General features: G+C 31.6%; 1 protein-coding gene across 1 annotated transcript in view; it reads left to right on the plus strand.

Annotated features, from left to right (window-relative positions):
- The window catches only part of LOC130448357 (ABC transporter G family member 20), a 51,037-nt gene that overhangs the window by 19,864 nt on the left and 12,285 nt on the right, over nucleotides 1-18,888 (plus strand). Inside the window, exons 2-4 of the mRNA XM_056785702.1 lie at nucleotides 9,182-9,375; nucleotides 10,940-11,099; nucleotides 14,019-14,375. Of these exons, the coding sequence (XP_056641680.1) occupies nucleotides 9,197-9,375; nucleotides 10,940-11,099; nucleotides 14,019-14,375 (696 nt within the window). The 5' untranslated portion in view covers nucleotides 9,182-9,196. The remainder of the gene's footprint in view (nucleotides 1-9,181; nucleotides 9,376-10,939; nucleotides 11,100-14,018; nucleotides 14,376-18,888) is intronic.

Genomic DNA, 18,888 nt, shown 5'->3' on the forward strand with positions numbered 1-18,888 from the left:
TAATTCAAATATTCGAAGTTTTTATAAAGGTTGACGATGATGTGGCTACTGCTAGAGACTTCATAGAGGAGAATTGTGGGACTGACGGTTATAAAGTGAAGATGAAGCTGACTAATCACAAATATTTGATAGAGAAAATTTCAGAAGACCTTTGAAGCTTTGGAGACGTTCCACAATTTCTTTTAAGATCCATCAGTTGTTGAAAGGAGTATATTTGATAAAATTTAAGAATCGGAGAAACGTATGCAGAATATTAGATCATGAACGCGAAAGAATTAAATAGATTTCTTGAAATAAACTAATTTTATACTTCCGCGTTTTATAAAATCCTAAAATCAATCGATTTCGATAAACCTTTTCATTAAATCTGCGTTTTTACGGTGGATTTATAAAAAAAATATGGGAATAAAAAAAATGAAAACTTACATTGGTTAGGTTAAGTTAGGTTAGGGGGGGTGTGCTAAAGATCCAGAACAATAGTCTGCTTTTCAAAAACCCCCCTCGCCCAACTTCCAATTCTCTTTAAAACTTAATCTTAGTAATATACCATTTTTTTAAAGGTGAAAATTTTCAATTTTTCAAAGTTAACCTTGAATATTGTACACTTGATTACAATAAGTGATTTTAGGAATGTTTTTGTTCATATAATTTTAATAATTACTTAATAAAAAAGGTACAAACCATTAAATGTGAGCAAAGGTCAATTTTAAGAGAAATTTTTATTATTTTCAATTGTAAAAACATTATAAAGCAACATTGTTGTATAATTTTTTCTCAATTTTTTCGTTTTCTTTGTGTAGATTATGAAAAAAAATATAACCACTTCATTTGATTATTTCGAAAAAAATTATCAACAATTTTACGCGAATCAGCGCATTTTCATGAACATTTGAAGCCCTGAAACCAATATAAGTTTTAATTTTTTTATTACCATAATTTTTTTCGTAAATCCGCCATAATAACGAAGATTTAAAAAAAAATTCATCGAAATCGGACTATTTTTCGATTTTCTAGAACCAAAAAAACGAGGGGCCGCGGAAGTATAAAATTACATAAGTATTTTAAATATTTGCTTTATTTGTAAAATTAACTATCCAATAAATTATAATAGATCTTTGCAGGGGAGACAGTTTTCACTATATTTTGTTTTCTTTTTGTAGACATCCTGTATTATTAAATGTTCTCCTTCACAGTATGTCCGATATTTTTGAATATGAATTTTTATTTCATAACAAAGGAAATATTCAAAAGTAATTTATAGAGGAAAAAAACTAATTATTTAAACAAAATATGGTCAAATGAAGGCCAATCTAAAGGCACAAATATACATAAACATCAGTAACGAAACTGGTTTTTGAGTGATTAGTGGTTTATTCCAAGAACCTAAAATGAAATTCACGTCGATATAATAATGAGAACCCAGTAATTACTCAACCAAGGCATTAAAGCGACCTTCTTCTATAAGCACGTTTACACTCAATGCAATATAATTCGGAAATTAAAAAATTATAAAGTAAAACAAATATATCTTTGTATAGTTCTGTAGCTTTGGAGTAATTGCCCAAAAACGTTAATTCTTTCTATGGCGATTCCCGTTTGTTCATACTAATATTTTTAATCGAAGACCTAATTCCACTTATATTTCATAAAATAAAGGAAAAAACAATAATTGCAATAGATTTATCCTCATAATATCTTTATATTTACATAAATTGATAGAGAGGTTTTCAGAAAATGATCCAGAAACATTAATGATTAAGCTTACGTCTCTTGTGAGCATCTAATGAAGTGAAGTATCAAGATGTCTTACTTGGATAAAAATCTAGACAAAGTAAACTCCAATGCCACTGCGGCTGTATTGACTTGTCGCAACCTCGAAAGCAAAATCAAAGTCTAAGATAGTATAGTGCAAGGCTGCTCAACCTTTTGAAGAGTCGGGCCAAACGGTGGATTTAATCGTTAACGACGGGCCACTTACATTTCCTGTTTCAGTTACTCTCAAGACAAGCGGAATAAAAACTTAATTATTAAGAAAATAAAATTGAGCTACTGTTTATTAGGGACAAATTTTATCTTATTCTAAAACCTAAATAAAGAAACAAAATTGAACTTAATTCCAGGGTAACTTGTTTATACAATCAATGTGATTTCTGCCATAGTTTGTCTTTCAATAATTTACTTTTGTTTGGCGACAAATCCGACGTTGACAGTAACAAAAAGTCCCAAATATGTTGCCCAGTTAAGGATGTGCGGTATTTATTTTTTACATAATTAAGATTTGAAAAAACCTTTTCACATACAACTACTTAAAACCTGTAACGCCAGGACAGTTATTGATGGAAATTCTCTGCAAAATCTTCTGAACAATTTTGTGCTTTCGAAGGCAATTTGTTAGCAAAAAGGATTTTCAACGTATCATGATTTTGCAGTTCAACAAGTTCTAATTGAATATTGGCAGGATAAGTAACTATTATGAAAGGATTTATAAAAATTTGTACATTTTGTTTTTTACTCTCGAAATCTTGAAATCTCCTCTCAAATGACTGTGATAAGCGATTAATTTTAGATTGGTATTTAGAGTAATTAACAGAAACAATATTGAGCTCCTTTTTCAAATGTTTGATTGTGGAGAAGAGATCAAATTAATCAAATTAATTGAAAAGAGATTCAATTTTGCTTTGAATCCCTTTTTGTATACCCACTACACTATAGTGGGTATACAAAACGATCATCAAACCCATGATTGTACAGACATTACTTGTTTGATTGCCAATTGCTCAGATAACCGAATTGAAACGTTGAACTGCTTGGGTATCAAAATGCCATGTCAACATGGCTAAAGACGAACCAAATGATTTATAACTAAATCAGTTTTGAAATATCTATAATAGTAAATTATGTAACAAGAGTTGTAAGTAACCCATTACGCACGAAGTGAAAAATTTCATGAGTGCGTAAATGGCTTACAACTCGCGTAACGTACCATACTTTTTCTACGCCCATTCATTTTCTTCCATTAAATACAAAACATCGCAATTATTTAAACTTTATTATAATAGTTGTAAATAACAATTGAACAATTATTGTAAATTGATTGTGCCTTATTATTTAATGGTGATGAACGGTGTATTTATAATTCTAGTAGTGATCGGTACATTAGAAGACGAAGATTGATAATTGTGAATTGCCTCCGATATTCGTAATGCGTTGTCATTTTTATTTTTAAGAGATTGATTCACATAGTCTTCCGCTACTGTAGAAGATTGCCAGCCACCAAGTCGTTTTAATGATAGCATATCACCTCCTGCATTAACTAACATGGTGGCTGATGATCTCCTGAAACAATGACCGGTATATTGCTGTGTTTCCGGCAGCTCAAGATATTCAGAAATTTTACGTGATGTATTACCGATTGTGTTTATCCCCACAAACTGTTTTATGCATTTTCCATTTCTGTAACTAAGAAATCCATACATTTTTGATAGGTAATTTCGTACCTTTCTTTGGATTTTAGCAGTATCAAATTATGTGTGGCAGATTGAGCTTTTTTTAAAAACTCCGGTGGATTTCTCATAATTTCATCACTTTCACTACTATCAGACGTAACGTATTCGTAGATAAAGTTGAGAAAATGTTCGGATACAATCATATTTTCTTCAAGAAATTGACAATATAAATGACATTTATTTTCATAGCATGCTACTTAAGAAATTGCAAAATGTGCTGCCTACATTTAGGGACATCACTCTCTCAATCCTAAATATATCTCGCTAATGATGAAAGTTTTTATGTTTTTTAATTGACTAAATTTGTGTAAATATACCAAATTAAGTCTTACGTGAATAAAAATTTTATTATAATTTAATTTAACCAAGAAGCTTGAGTTTTTTCTCAAAACTCACGTTTACTCACGTTTATGTTATGAAATCTCATTACTTGCATGTTATTGTTAAATGTCATTTACAAGGAATGTTGACAGTGCGATTTTTGACGTTTACAGACATGGGTGTACCAAAACGAAATTACACTAGTGTTAGGTCTATTGGAAAGACACTGTCCCGTCTATTACCACCTTAAGACTATAGGTATGGTAGAAAATGAGAACTGTAGATTCTGTGAGCAAGTCATAGAGATAGCGGAACGAATTTTTTACAGATATCGCAAGAAATTTATAAAAACATTGATAATTCTGACTCTTCCTTCCTTATTGGATCCGTTGTCCAATTAGTAAGCACGGTTCTCCAATTTCATAAAGATCGTTTCTTACCTACTCCACGTTCAGAATTAGTTAAGGGCTCAATATTTTACAATGCGAAAAAAATGCACAATCATTTGCCAATTGAAATCAAATCTATATCGTCGTTTCCCGCATCTCACAAAAATTTGAGGGCATATTTACTGGAAAGTACCTTCTTTTCTGTAAACGGACTTCTATTCTAATAATAATATTTAACTCCAGGTATGCTGCATAATGTTTTAATTGTCTTATTGTTCCATATGAAAAGTTGCCTTATCCATTTTTAGTGAAAATCGAGTTTGTGCTCTATAATTATTCTTCGTCCTAATATCTGTATCGCAAAACCAAACAAAATTCACCCTATCCTGTATTTTATATGGTTAAGATTGCCAGTCAAACACACATTGTCATTTCAAAAGACGCCTTATCCAATTACTCAATCAAATTGCTTGATTCGGCATCACGTGATTAGAAACTTTTTGCGCGATTCTGTGTTATCCATATTTTTCCATCAGTATTGTTTGGTTTCCTGATGAGTAAACACTTATTTTTTGTAGTATTTTAAGAGCAATTTAAAGGTTTTCTTGGAAAGAGATTCAATTGATCAACTAATGTGCAAAAATGGATATTAATGTGGTACTTGCAGACCCAAAAAAAACACGAAGAAAGCCAAGTGAGCCTAAAAAATTTTTAGAATGTACAATGAACTGATGCGTGTTCAAAATTCATTGAGCTGACAGAAAAAATCAAAATTAAGAAGTCTCAAGAAAGCAAAGTAAGGCTTATGATGGAAAAGCGAGTGCACAAAATGAGATTGATCAGGTACTTTGATCAATCCCAAAGTACCTGATCAATCGGCATATTGTAGTCGCCAACTTTATACATACAATTTTACAGTGCTAAAAGGCTCCTCAAAATCGAAGTTAACTAAAGACAATGTTTTTATACACACTTGGATGTAAAACGAGTTTCATAAAGGATCTAACCAAATTTGGTTTGCTGTTTTTGACTGTTCAAGTGGAATGGTTACTCTACAGTAAGGCTGTGTGCCGAAGGTTGTGGCTGGCAAAACAAAAATGTTGCGCCTGAAAACATAAAGGAAATTCAAGTGATTTTTCCTGTTCCAGGACATTCCTGTTTGCCTCCGTCGATCGAGTATTTGGAAGGCATTTTAAGTTCTCCGGGGCAAAAAGGTTCGTCGTAACTAAAAATATAATAATATTTTAGTAAGGGGTGAAATCTTTTACAGCTCAGACACTGCTGTTTCTAAATATATCTTAAAAAGAGGAAAAATCTTTCAATTTTTCGTCCTATGATTATACAAAAAGGAGTACCTGTCAAGCCTGAAAAGTTACATGATCTTCAAAAGGTTGTATCGAAACATTTTGGCAAAGAATAGGTCGGCAAACAGGAAATATCGTTTTGCAAAAACCTTTTAAACCCCGAGGTGGCTAATGAAGTAGTTGGTGCTTGTGACGACCTCGAAGACTTTTGCCAAAAAAATAACAAATGAGGAGCTAAGGGTCTAATTATAATTTTCATTTTATTTTGCTTATAGAGTTTAATTGATATGTTTGCTTTTTTGTATTTTGTTTAAATTTCAATAAAAAAATTGTAATTTGTGGTCCTTAGTTTGAACAATAACTAATTTATGCGAAAAAAAAATGTTTCAAAATGCTCCTTATTTACAAAGACATTTCAAAACTCGCCTTATCCATAATTAAAATTAAAATCATTAAAGAAAAAATATTTCAAAGTAGCAGAGCACAAGAGTTGATAGGTGTTCATTGAGGTATATAAAAAATATCGATAACAAATCTTTAATAATAAGAACGTAAACAGTTTTTTCTCATTTTCTCAAAATCGCTTTACATGGATAAGGCGAGTTTTGATATGGAACGCCTCAATTATTACCTATAATTTAGTTAATCATTTTGGTTTTCTTCTATATATTAAAATTTTATTTCATTTGTATCTTTAGTTATTTGTATGTTTGTTTTTAAGTTTTTACAAGCTTTCGTCTACAAATTGTAACAATGTTTTGACAATATATCGATATGAGATTGGGAAACTTCTTTTTAATTCACAAAATATCGACGTGAGCATCTTTGAAATTTCGAAAAAATAATTGAATTATCTAATTGTCCTTGTCAACTTTGATGATATATTAATTGTTTAGGAGCGTAAAACAAGTAGATGTCATTCATCAATTCATTTATTTAAAAAAAAGTCTTTATTTATACCTAAGGTGACACACGTATGAAACTTGTTTATGTAATTTACAACTAAACGTTATTGATTCAACCTTGTACTTTGGAAATACATGTAAAGATTCGACAAATAATTAATGATTCGTAATGTGGTCAAAGGTATTGAAAATTTTAAAATGCTTTTATAATAACCAACTTAATGATCAATGAGTAGAAATTTTCTTTGTTATACGCTGTTAATCTTCACCAAAGACGTATAGTTCGACATTTGATTCAGTGCGACCTGACTTTATGTCTCTAAGTAGCAATCATGTCTTTTAAAGATTAAGAATATTGTATAGCTTCATATTAATAATAAAAATATGTTAATAATACCGATCATCAAATAGAGAAAATTTTATCATAGATGTTCTCATTTTGTAAAAACATAATAGACTTACAAATCTAGATAAGAATTGTACAGTACTTAATTCAATAAGCGAAGGTAATTTTAGTAAAATTAGATAGAAAGATGAATTTGGGCGCGTTTTATTTGTAATTTAAAAACTAAAAGTTACATAGCACTTTTTGATGCCCAGTAAACCCATATAAACCCTCTAAAATCTTTGACAGAAACAATTGTTTAGACAATTTTTTGTTTTTTCTTGTTTTTGTTACCATAATATAGATACAATACTGTGAATATTTATAACAGAAAAGTCATACTGGGGTATAGCTTCTTAACTTCGTAGCTATGATAATTATGAAATTGTGACTAATCAAGTTTTTCCCCGTTACTCCTCATTTATAGAGAGAGAAGGAAATGGTTTATCGTCAAGAAATTGTTACAATTTGTGGACAAAATCTTGTAAAAACTAAAAAACAAACATAAAAATAACTAAATAAAGATACGAATAAAATAATTAATAGAATAGCAGTCGTATAAGGAATGCGGGAAAAGCTGACATCGATTTGATTTCAATTGGCAAGTGATTGTGCATTTTTTTGCATTGTAAAATATTGATCCCTTAACTAATTCTGAGCGTGGAGCAGGTAGGTAAAGGTCGTGCTCTGCGTTCATAAGTGCATAGCAACGATCTTTCTGAAATTGGAGAATCGTACTTACGAATTAGGTAAACAGATTTAATTATTAATAAGGAAGAGTCAGAATTTTTAATCTTTTGAAGAACTCCCTGCAGTGAGCCCTGCTGTTTAGTCCGAGTGAATATCTAACACCCGATAAAGGAAGGGCATATCGGAGATTCGACTCAATAAGGGCATAATAAATTGTTTAGGAGATGGATAAGTTTAATTCTTTGGAAACGCAAAACAGGAGGAACTTCTATTTCAAGGAATTGTCCACAACAAGCTCTAAGAATTTTACAGATTGAACGACGTCCATGGTGGTGTTGCAATGGGCTGCAATGATAAAACTTTGGTTTTAGAAACGTTGAGATAGGGAAGATTAAAATCGCACCATGATTTAAGGGGGATTAGGTCACTAGATATGGTTCTATGAAGTGCTATAATACATATACTACAATACAATTATACTAAATCAATAACATCATATCCATCTATCTCAGAATCAGTTTCAAATCTATTTAAAACTGGTACATGTTGCATATATTTTTTTAACTCTTTTCTTGTGTTTTATGGCATTTCTCTAATTCTCGGTGCTAATATCAGTACCACAACGGAGGAGGAATTTTTGGTATAATACCCTATTTACGTTCATTATTTTGTCAGTATCATTCGATTTAGTAATCGGCTTTATTTAAGAATTCCAAGCGATTAATTTTTTGTTTGTTTATTTAAACTTTTGAATGATTAACTGATTCTAAAAATTGAATATTGTATTGCGGATCTGCACAAGTTATATGTTCATTGGATAAGGATCATTTAAAAAAAATAAAGAGTTACTCAAAAGCAAGAATATTAGCAAAAAGAACAAAATAAAAGTAGATAAATCGTTAATAATGCTAGTGATTGCGTACGCCATGGAAACAAAAGTCATAAATGAAAAGAAAGTGGAAGATCTAAAGATCATGGAGAGAAAAATACTGAGAACTACACTCGAATCAAATATTATATGAGACGGAGAAAGGAGATTAAAGAAAAATGAAGAAATAAAAGAACTTGGAGAAGAAAATATATAAATATATAAAAGCACGGACACATCATGAGAAGGACACCTACAGAAATGGTGAGGAGAATAACAAACACAATGGATACCTCTATGGCTAAGACCCAGAAATACCTGGAGAAACCAATTTGAAGAAGATTCCAGAGTTTTAGAAATATGCAGAAACAGAGAAAAACGGAAAAAGCTGACGAACAAAGCCAGGACAAAAAAATTATAACAAAAAGAACAAGGGGAGTAATCCACCCCAATAAAGGGATTTGTAGGCGCACCAAGAGATTAAAAGAATAAACTGAACATTCCACAGGATTCTATTAAATAAGTGAGGCTTCGGGGATTACGCAAATGTGTAATTTCGTAACAATATATCTTTGGAGCAACAGTTTTGATTCTCGAAATTGATTAATCTGTGTGTTAATTTCACCTTCTTATTCTTCTTTGACCTCAATGGATTCAGTTTTTATTCAACATTGTTGCGTAATTTTACAATAGTTAAAAATTAATATAAAAGAAAGTAGTGTAATTAGCAATAAATTTTGTATTTGAATGCATGAGGTCAAATTTTTAAATATGTTAGAAAAGCTTCTGTAGCAATATATTTATTTCTTCTAGGGCGATATTGATACAATGGAACGACCAAGTGATATTGAATTGCGTAGAAGGCAGTTTAAAACACAACCGTCCACTCTACATTCCAGAAGACAACAAGCTGTATGTGTAAGAAGAGCTGTCAAAAGATATGGTACAAAAAACAACCCTTACGTTGTATTGGATAATCTTAACATGACCGTACCCAAGGGATGCATGTAAGTATAATGAGAAAAGTAACAAAAAATCTATTACGAAGATATGCTTAATACCCTTGGTGATCAAAGTCCTTTGTATGCGACCGTGAAAAATTGGACTGCAAGCTTCAAAAGAGGTAAATTTTCCATTGAAGATAATGACCGATCGGGAAGGCCAGTTTCCGTATCAGTCCCCGAAAATATCGATGCAGTTCATGACATGATTTTATCAGACTGTCAAATTGGGCTAAAACGGGTATCTGAAGCACCGAATATTTCATACGAACGCGTTCACCATATAGTTTACGTCAATTTGGACATGAGAAAAATTGCTGCAAGATGGATCCCCAAATGTTTGAATGCTGACCAAAAGCGTGCAAGGGTAGAAGCATCGCGTTCGATCTGTGCTCGATTTGAAAACGATGTAGACTTCTTAAGCCGAATTGTTACTATGGATGAGACTTGGGTATATTTCTACAATCCAGAATCAAAGCAACAATCGATGGAATAGCGACACTTTGGTTCTCCAAGACCTAAGAAGTTTCGTGTCCAGAAATCTGCTGGAAAAGTTCTTGCTTCAGTTTTTTGGAATTGCCATGGAGTAATTATGATTGATTTTTTGGATAAGGGTAGAACAATAACTGGAGAGAAAAGATGCGGAAAGCTATCCAAAGGTGTTTTGCTTTTGCAGGACAACGCCCCTACACACAAATCTCATGTTGCCATGGAAAAAATTCGTGATTTAGAGTTTGAATCACTAGAACACCCCCCTTATTCACCTGATTTGGCTCCGTCCGACTATCATCTCTTTCCTCAACTGAAAAAAAGTTTAAAAGTTCGTAAGTTTTCGTAACGAGGGGGTAATAAAAGCTGTGAAGGTCTGGTTTGCAGAGCAAGAAGAAACATTTTTTTTGCAGGTTCGCTGTAATTTATCCAATTAAGAGGAGAATATGTTGAGTAATAAAATATTTTGACATTGAAATTTTGTTTGGGTCTATAGTAGGCTAAGAATTTTTCAATATATCCTCGAATATACATACTATGTAGGTTAAGAACATCAAAATCCATTCATTTCTTACAATTTTCAACCCAAGGGAAAGTAACTTGACCTCGTAAGCATTTGGTATTATTTATTTAAAAACCCTTTAAGAACCTTCTTGCATTTCCAAACTTTCACACTGAGGATCTTTATGGATCTGTGGATCAACAAATATATCTTCTGTAATATTTGGAAATTTTATTTACAAATATCGAAAAGAATCACCATTTTAACTCTCAGTAACATAATCCTTTGAACCAGTTGATTTTCAATGTTTGTATAAATATAATTTTTTTTACTTCTTTTCTTGATAAATCCTCTTGACAGCGCCAATTTGCTTAATTATATCACTTATAATAGGAATATCAAAATCTGTATAATGCAGCTTTTTTATCGTAATAAGGACCATTTAATCTATTTTCTAAATACCGAGATGTCTGTTCTATGTAAACAACTTCACAATCTCTACAAGGTACTTTATATCTTATATAACTTCTTTTATTTTTGTGTGTTTGGGTCCTTCATATATTCTATTATTTTTTCAAGATATGGTTTATTGGGGGCAAGTGGATGTGGGAAAACGACATTACTAAATTGTATTGTTGGAAGGAAAAGACTTAATTCAGGAGAACTGTGGGTACTCGGTGGTACGCCTGGTTCTCGAGGTAGTGGAGTACCAGGACCCAGAGTAGGATATATGCCTCAGGTAATATATATCAATTATTTCTAAATGTACATTTTTTATTATTTTTCGAAAATTTCTATTTATTGAAGTGCTGTGTGCAAAAAATAGACAATTCGATCTAAACTATGTTATTCATTTATACTTAACCTCAAAATTTGTTCCCATTCGCGATGTACACGTCAACGTCAAACTTAACCTCAAAATTTTTGTCACCCACGATTTGTATTAAGCCAAGGGGTCGAAAAATACATTATGTACATATTAATAAAAAATACTCTTAAATTAATCCCTGCCAGTTTATACCCCCTGAAAAATATATCTCAAAGACGGCTCCCAAAAACCCCTGGAGTGAAACTCGCAATTTAAAAGGCAATTTTTGGCCGATAAACTTTGAGTTACTTTGACATTAAAAAAGATAAAATCGGCGAATTTTTGCGAAATTAGAAATTACTTGGTTTACTCTAGTATTTCTTTCGAGAACTGTCTTCGTGATCGGGGTGTTCAGGGTGCCAAAACTATAAAAATATCTCTTTAGTTGATGCCAGATTCAGAATTTAAAGACTTGAAAATGAAAAGTGCCAATAAATGTGTTTCTGCAGATACACTCGGATTCTGCTCGGTTTTGGTCCATCGGCAGAAGTGTAGATTTTCGTCTTTCAAGGGATAGCGAATTCCTTATTTGGTGATCTAAGATGCCACCATCTATAAGGATGAACTCACGGGTGAGTGAAAAACACTAAAATTCTTCTGTTAACAAAACTATTTTCGACTTTTACATTTTTGGACATTAATAGATGAAGGGCCGTCCTCAAAAACTAATCCTATTTATGGCCAAAAATGTGAAAGCTTTGCTAACAGAAGGTGTTTTAGTATTTTTCGTGCACCAGCGAGTTCATCAGCTCCGAAAGGATCCTAAATTCGACCTGGCTTTTAGTCTAATAGAATAATACTCCTAGAAGGCAGGTAGAGTCAAAAGTACTTCACGGAGAAAACGAGAAAGGTTTGGATGAAATTACGCTTACCAGGGAGAAAGTTATTAAATCTTAAATGGGATCTTCTGAAAAAGAATCCACGTGATTCATTTTTTGAACCTCATACTAGGCAACTAGCAACACAATACTAAAAAACCATAAGTTAACCATACTCCAGGTTACTCCCTGCGGTTTAAGGGCGTGTTCCCTTCTTTTCTAATTCCATGGATATAGAAAGGAGCGAACCGTTAGACATCAACGACATCCCCAATTTTATTATTGATAATAGTTGTTTTCGAAATATATTTTGATTGATTTAACTCCCAACGACTAAATAATTAAGAAAATTTAAGTTATTTCAAAGTTTTTTAATCTTAAGACTTTAAAAGTGGATAAAAATTAAGTTGGAATATCCCATTTTATTACCACGAACAAATCAATGGCAATGGTAAAGTTCATTCACATACAACACACAAAGAACTTATGGAATATTATATAATTAATCGAGGTTAGGTTTATTGAGATGGGTATTTTCCATTCGACCAATAAACGTATTAAATATCATTTGGGTCTAAAGGTATTATGGATGACGTCAAATTTATATTAGGATTATAAACAAGATTTAAAAACATTGAAAACTTCACTTTTTATAATTTATTTTTTCAGTTTTAATTAATTTTGTTTACGCGGTGAATTCTACGAATTTATGATTCATAAAAAGTTTTTGTTTGACGAAATGTAGTGACAATAAAAATTTATATCAGTAAAATTTGAAATTTTGGCTGAAATGTTCATTTACATATTTCCGAAATAAAACAACAATTAATTCTTTGCTAGTTGGTATAATTGATTATTCAAACTCACTCTTAGCATATTACTCACGTGATGAAGTTTATTATCACGACCGGAATAAATCACAGAGTGAATAATAACACATAATACACGAGTAGGATACTATACTTTATCCACGACTATTAAATATGACTTGAACCCATTACCATCATTTATTAGAGCAACCTTTCTGAGAAATTTACCATAGTGATGGTAATATTTTTAAAAATTTCTTAGACCAATTGGTAGATGAAAACTGACGTTTCGACTTTTCAAAATATGATATTGACACTGACAATTTGCGTATTTTTATTGATCAATTAATTTTTCTGTAGTCCTTACATCTCAAATGATAAATTATTTGTAGTTTTATTAGAGTTTACAAAATAGAGCTATAAATTTTACTTAAATTATTTAGGTCTTTTTTATTATTTAGCTTTTTCGTTTTTATGAATGTAAACCATTTCTAAAAATTCTCGTTTTTGGTATTAGATTTCGTTTCAAATAATTTTTGAATCTTTATAATTGAATTTATGTTTTTTTGATATTTCATGGTTCGTATTGATGACCTCTTAATCTATTTTCTAAATACTGAGATGTCTGCCCTATGTAGACAGCGTTTCAATTAGTACAAGGCACTTGATATATAATATAACTTCTTTGGTTTTTTGGTGTTTTAGATTTAAATTTTTTAAATTATCAGAAAGTAGAGATTTCAACGAACAAACATTTTTGCGACAATTTAAGAAAACCTGATATTTGAGCAGAAGAATTCTCGATTGAAAATAAGCGTGCTTTCTCGATATTAAATCAAAATAGAATTAAAAAATTGATATTTCAAATCAAATTATTGTATTTGAAACAACAAAAAGTAAGTTTCCACCAAATTTCGTGAAAAATAAATGTTTTTTGTAAATGATGAAAATTTGTTTTTATTAATTAATCACATAAATTTTGGGGAAAAAAGTTTTAATACAAAATACTTAGATCTTTACATTACGAAATGAAACCAAATTGTTTTTCATTTCCATTATACTCTCCTCATTTTCCAATGGGTTCTATTCAACTATTATTTTTTTTTTGGTTCAACTATCGACCCTGTTCTAAGATTCAAAATAATAAATGAAATGTTTTATAGGAGATAGCACTCTATGGCGAGTTCACCATCAGGGAAACCTTCAAGTACTTCGGTTGGATATCGAACATGACAACAGAAGAAGTGGAATCGAAAGTGGATTTTTTCGTCAACTTCTTGATGTTACCCGATGCAGATAGACAAGTCAAAAATCTCAGTGGAGGTCAACAACGGCGGGTATCTTTAGCCGCGACTCTATTACACGAACCCGAATTATTAATTTTAGACGAGCCCACTGTAGGAGTGGATCCTTTGTTGAGGACGAACATTTGGAATCACTTAGTGGAAATTACCAAATTCGGAAGGACGACTGTGATTATAACTACGCATTATATCGATGAGACCAGACAAGCGCACTTGGTAATACATTTTTGAAAATTACGGTCCATTATAACGAACTTTATATATCCTTATTAATCCTTATTAGACGAGGTAAACAGGGGATTCACCCTGTATATATTATAGTATATTTGAAAATATTCCTAACCACTTTTTCAGGATACGTTTTACCCTAAGGATAAGGGTAAATGACAAAGTCTTAAAAAATGGTTTCGGCTCCCACTTTGAATAAATTATCAATGGGATGAGGTGGTTATTCATTAAATAACGATTCCGTGATCTCAATTTGCCTACTCCACAAAACGAATCATCCCTTTTTGGTTAATTTCAAAGAATTATATTATAATAATTGTTAAATAACGTTATTTAAAAAAAATCGGCCATTACATTTCAAAATTCACCTATTTTAATATTTTTGTGAAAAGTTTGCAAAATAATTAATTTGTTTCATAGTTTATTTGTGTTCCGGGACTTGATGCATAAAATTCGGGAGTGGGTAGATGACGTGGGAATAGTATTGTGAGTTATAGGGCTTTAAAGTTTCGAAATCAGAACTTATATTTAAGTATATTTTCTAGATTATATATTCGAACATTATAAATTTTTAATGGACTTTTACAGAGACCTGTACAATCTGAAGATAGTGATAAAGAATTTATCAATCGATTTTTTTAACGAAAAGATACTCTTTGCTTAACTCGATAAAATTTATGGTTTAGGAGATATATAGATTTCTAGATCGTTCGCCATAAAGAAACATTCTGAAAAAAATTATCATAAATTGTAATTATTTGTTGAAAATACTTATAGGAGGCATTAAAACAATCAAATATTTCTAATTGAGCTGAATACTGTCGAACAGCGTGTAATTTATATAAGGAAAAAATTGAATTGTAGAGAAATTCAGTTGGTTAACTTACAAATTATCAAATAAAAAAACTATAATAGATGTTTGAGGCTCTTCTACACATTTCCAGAGTCTACAGAGGATATTTCAAGATTGCATATACTTTTAAGATATCCCAAACAAAAAAATGAATCAATTTAATTAAGGGGAATGTGGTGGCCATGCAAATCGGTCTCCCCGACCAATCCATCGATTAGGAAAAATGTTATTAAGATGAAGGAAAGGAGAGGGGCTCAATCGTGTATTAACCACATATTTCTGTAAAGGTTTAGAGGAATATCACATAACAAGGGTGGGAAATAATTTTGGCAAAATTCTAAGTATCGCTGACTACTAAAGTTATTATCAAAAAAATTTGGACCCACTATTCCTGTCCAGACATTAACACAAAATCGATGTTCATTCTTTGTTTGAATTGTACAGTGAGGATTTTCATCGACCCATAAATGTAAATTATGGGAATTAACATAAATGTCACGTGTTAAACCAGTTTAATCAGTAAACAAGACTTTTCTAACAAATGTATTATCAGCTCGTTTCTGTAGAACACATATGGAACACTGGTTAACACGTTGAGCCCCAACCAAACTTGATAAACTTTCTCTTAGGATCAAAAATTTTTAAAGCTTCATATTGAATACGGTCCATCCTTAAGATGTTGCCCCATATAATGTACACCCATAGTCCAAGATGGAACGAATATAAGCCTTATAGAATGTATACGCATTTGCTTCCCATTTTCTTTTGTGAACTACTTTTAGCAGATCATACCTTTTCCGCATTATTTTTAATATAATTGATATGGTTGGTCCATAGTAATTTTTTATCTAAGACAATGCCTAGATATTTGAATTCGTCGACGAATGGAATCGTGAAATCAGCGAGGAAAGAAGCCCTAGGAGTCCTAACTCGATATCGAGTGAAACAATGGAGTTGATCATGCCAAAAAATCGGATAGAGGTGTAGAGTGATGTTTCTATGACCCAGTATGATATATCCAAACTGTAAAACATGTTTAAATACAGTCCCTTAGGCCGAGGAGAAGGTTTGGAATAAAATAGATCGTGCGGTCCATATAACCTCTCCGGGCTGTAGAAAAAGTTCATTTGCGGGCCTATGGACCGCAACGGGGATTAATGTGTTAATACAAGAAACGAAATGATCGATAAAATAAACTTCCATTGTGAAGCTATAAGGAAGAATCTTGAAATGCTCCTCCAAGTTCAAAGTTATAAGCTAACCAACAAAATTTTTGTACAAGTCAACTGGATGTTCGACAGTACGCAATTCAATTAAAAATATTTGATTGTGTTTTAAAGCCTCCTGTAAATATTTTCAATAAATAATTCCAATTTATGATGATTTTCTTCAGAATGTCTCTTTATGGCGAATGGTTCCCTTGGAATGTACAGCTTACTAAAAACCTAAATATCTCCTAAGCCATAAATTTTATCGAGTTAAACAATGAGTATCTTTTTGTTAAATAATCGATTGAAACATTTATTTTTACTTTGAAAATCTTTATCTTTAAATTGTACAGGTTGTCTCTATAAAAATTGTCTGTAGATATTTATTTTTGGGATGGAATACGCATACATAAAGAGAAGTTCGGGTAGATAGAGCAGTTATAGCAGATATAAAGAAAAGAACAATCGCGAACGTTCTAATGCCGTAAGCTGCAATTTATCAGGAAAAGGCAATTGCGTTTCCAATTGGTATTTACCAGATCTGGCCTCCTAACCTCAAAGTTTCTTTTGCAGAAGAGATATTTTAATCAGACGCATACATAATCGCCTATGTTGAGGAAATAGGCGCATCCTTAGACTTCAAAGAAGATTATGATTATGGAGACACAAACCTTTTTTTCTTATTTTCAGACCTCTTATTCTATATCTCAAACCGCCAATATTATAATAAATACCTATTTGCCCCCTCAATTGATATCTTCATCTCAAATTTGCTAGACTTAGACCAAAATCATGAGAATTTAACAAAAATTCAGCTATTTACATACAAATAATTGAAACAATGTACTAATAAAAATTTATTATAACGATTACTAGCTCTTGGCGTTAATTATATCAACAAATTCTGGTTTCAGGGAAGCTCCACCCACCAGAAAGCCATCGATATCAGGTTGACTAGCTAATTTTTTACAATTTTTCGCTGTAACTGATCCACCATATTGGATCCTAACACCTAGAACATGTTTAATTATAAAAGAAAATGTTATCTGTGAACCTAAATCATCCGTTAGTAAAGATTTTGACTGAAATTAAGACTACCAATCACACATTTTTGTCCACCCTATAGTTTCCGTGATACATAACAAATAAAAACAATACGATCGATTTTGAAATTTATATTTTCTAAATTTTGGCATTATCTATAATAATTTCGATAAATAATGTTCCAAAGATCTGCTTTCTGACTTCCGGTTCACTCAATTGGATTGAGGTCTGGCGACTGTGGTGGCTAAACCATTACTGTCAATGCATTCTTCCTTTACAATTCTTTCAAATACTCTTTGCTCAGCTTCGAGGAATTCTTAGAGTCGTTGTCATGCTGCAAGATAAATTTGATGCCGATCATGCGCTAGCCAGATCGTACTACATTTTCTTTCAATATTTTTTAGTCTTCTTTCTCCAAAATCGCTTCAATTTTTACCAGATCTCTGGTCGTCTGTCTTCCAAAACCATCACCGAGCTTCCTCCTTGTTTTACAGTCAAAATTATACATGGATCTCACATCTTCTCTATCTTCAAAGCTCTTGGTGGATGCATATTTTTTCACGTTGTTATCCACGGTACGTCGGAATATGTTTAATTCGACGTAGTACTTTTCCCTAGACAATGAAGGCTTGCGATTAATGTACGAGTTTCAACCTATAGATTCTTGGTTTCACTCTTTATAAATCTGAATTCATGAAAACGAAAATAATTCACAAAAATATGTCTTGTCTTAAAATTATAAATTACAGCACGTTCTTGCGTCTCATAGGGAGTACGGGGCTATTTGAGATAAAACTTTGGAAAGGTTTTTGATACAAATTATTTCATCTAACTTTAATTTGAATTAAAAAATGATTAAAAAAATCCCAAGGTCCTATTTCCGATAATTAAGCGGGTGCGTTTCGGCACGCTTTCCGTCAGTGGTAAAGGGATCAGTTCACCTGTGTAACAGGTAGCCTAACTTCGTGACTTGTAACTAATTCGTTGTTAGTTCCAAGACCGAGAAATTGAACTAACAATAAAAAAAAATCAAAACCGACATTTTCAAAAAATGTAATTGTGTTTATTAATTACATAAACAACCCTTTATATTTTTATAAAACGTTTATTATATGTACAATTTTTCAAAAACTTACTTATTTACTAAAATTAATACAATAAAATTTATATAAATTCAATTAAAATTATATTTACAAACGAAAGTCAACTAAGCACAAGGGGGGTTTATTTGAACAGGCCGGGCCGGTGTTTTTTTCTGAGGGATGTTCATGATTATATCGTATTCTTCTAAAAGTCAATTTAAAAAATAAGCAAAAATACACTGTGAGAAATATAGAAACGATATTGTTTTTAAAAGTTAGAATGGGTTAAAGTGAAATCAGAAAAAATAAAAACA

This window comes from Diorhabda sublineata, chromosome 1, assembly GCF_026230105.1.
Source record: "Diorhabda sublineata isolate icDioSubl1.1 chromosome 1, icDioSubl1.1, whole genome shotgun sequence".
NCBI classification, from domain to species: domain Eukaryota; kingdom Metazoa; phylum Arthropoda; class Insecta; order Coleoptera; family Chrysomelidae; genus Diorhabda; species Diorhabda sublineata.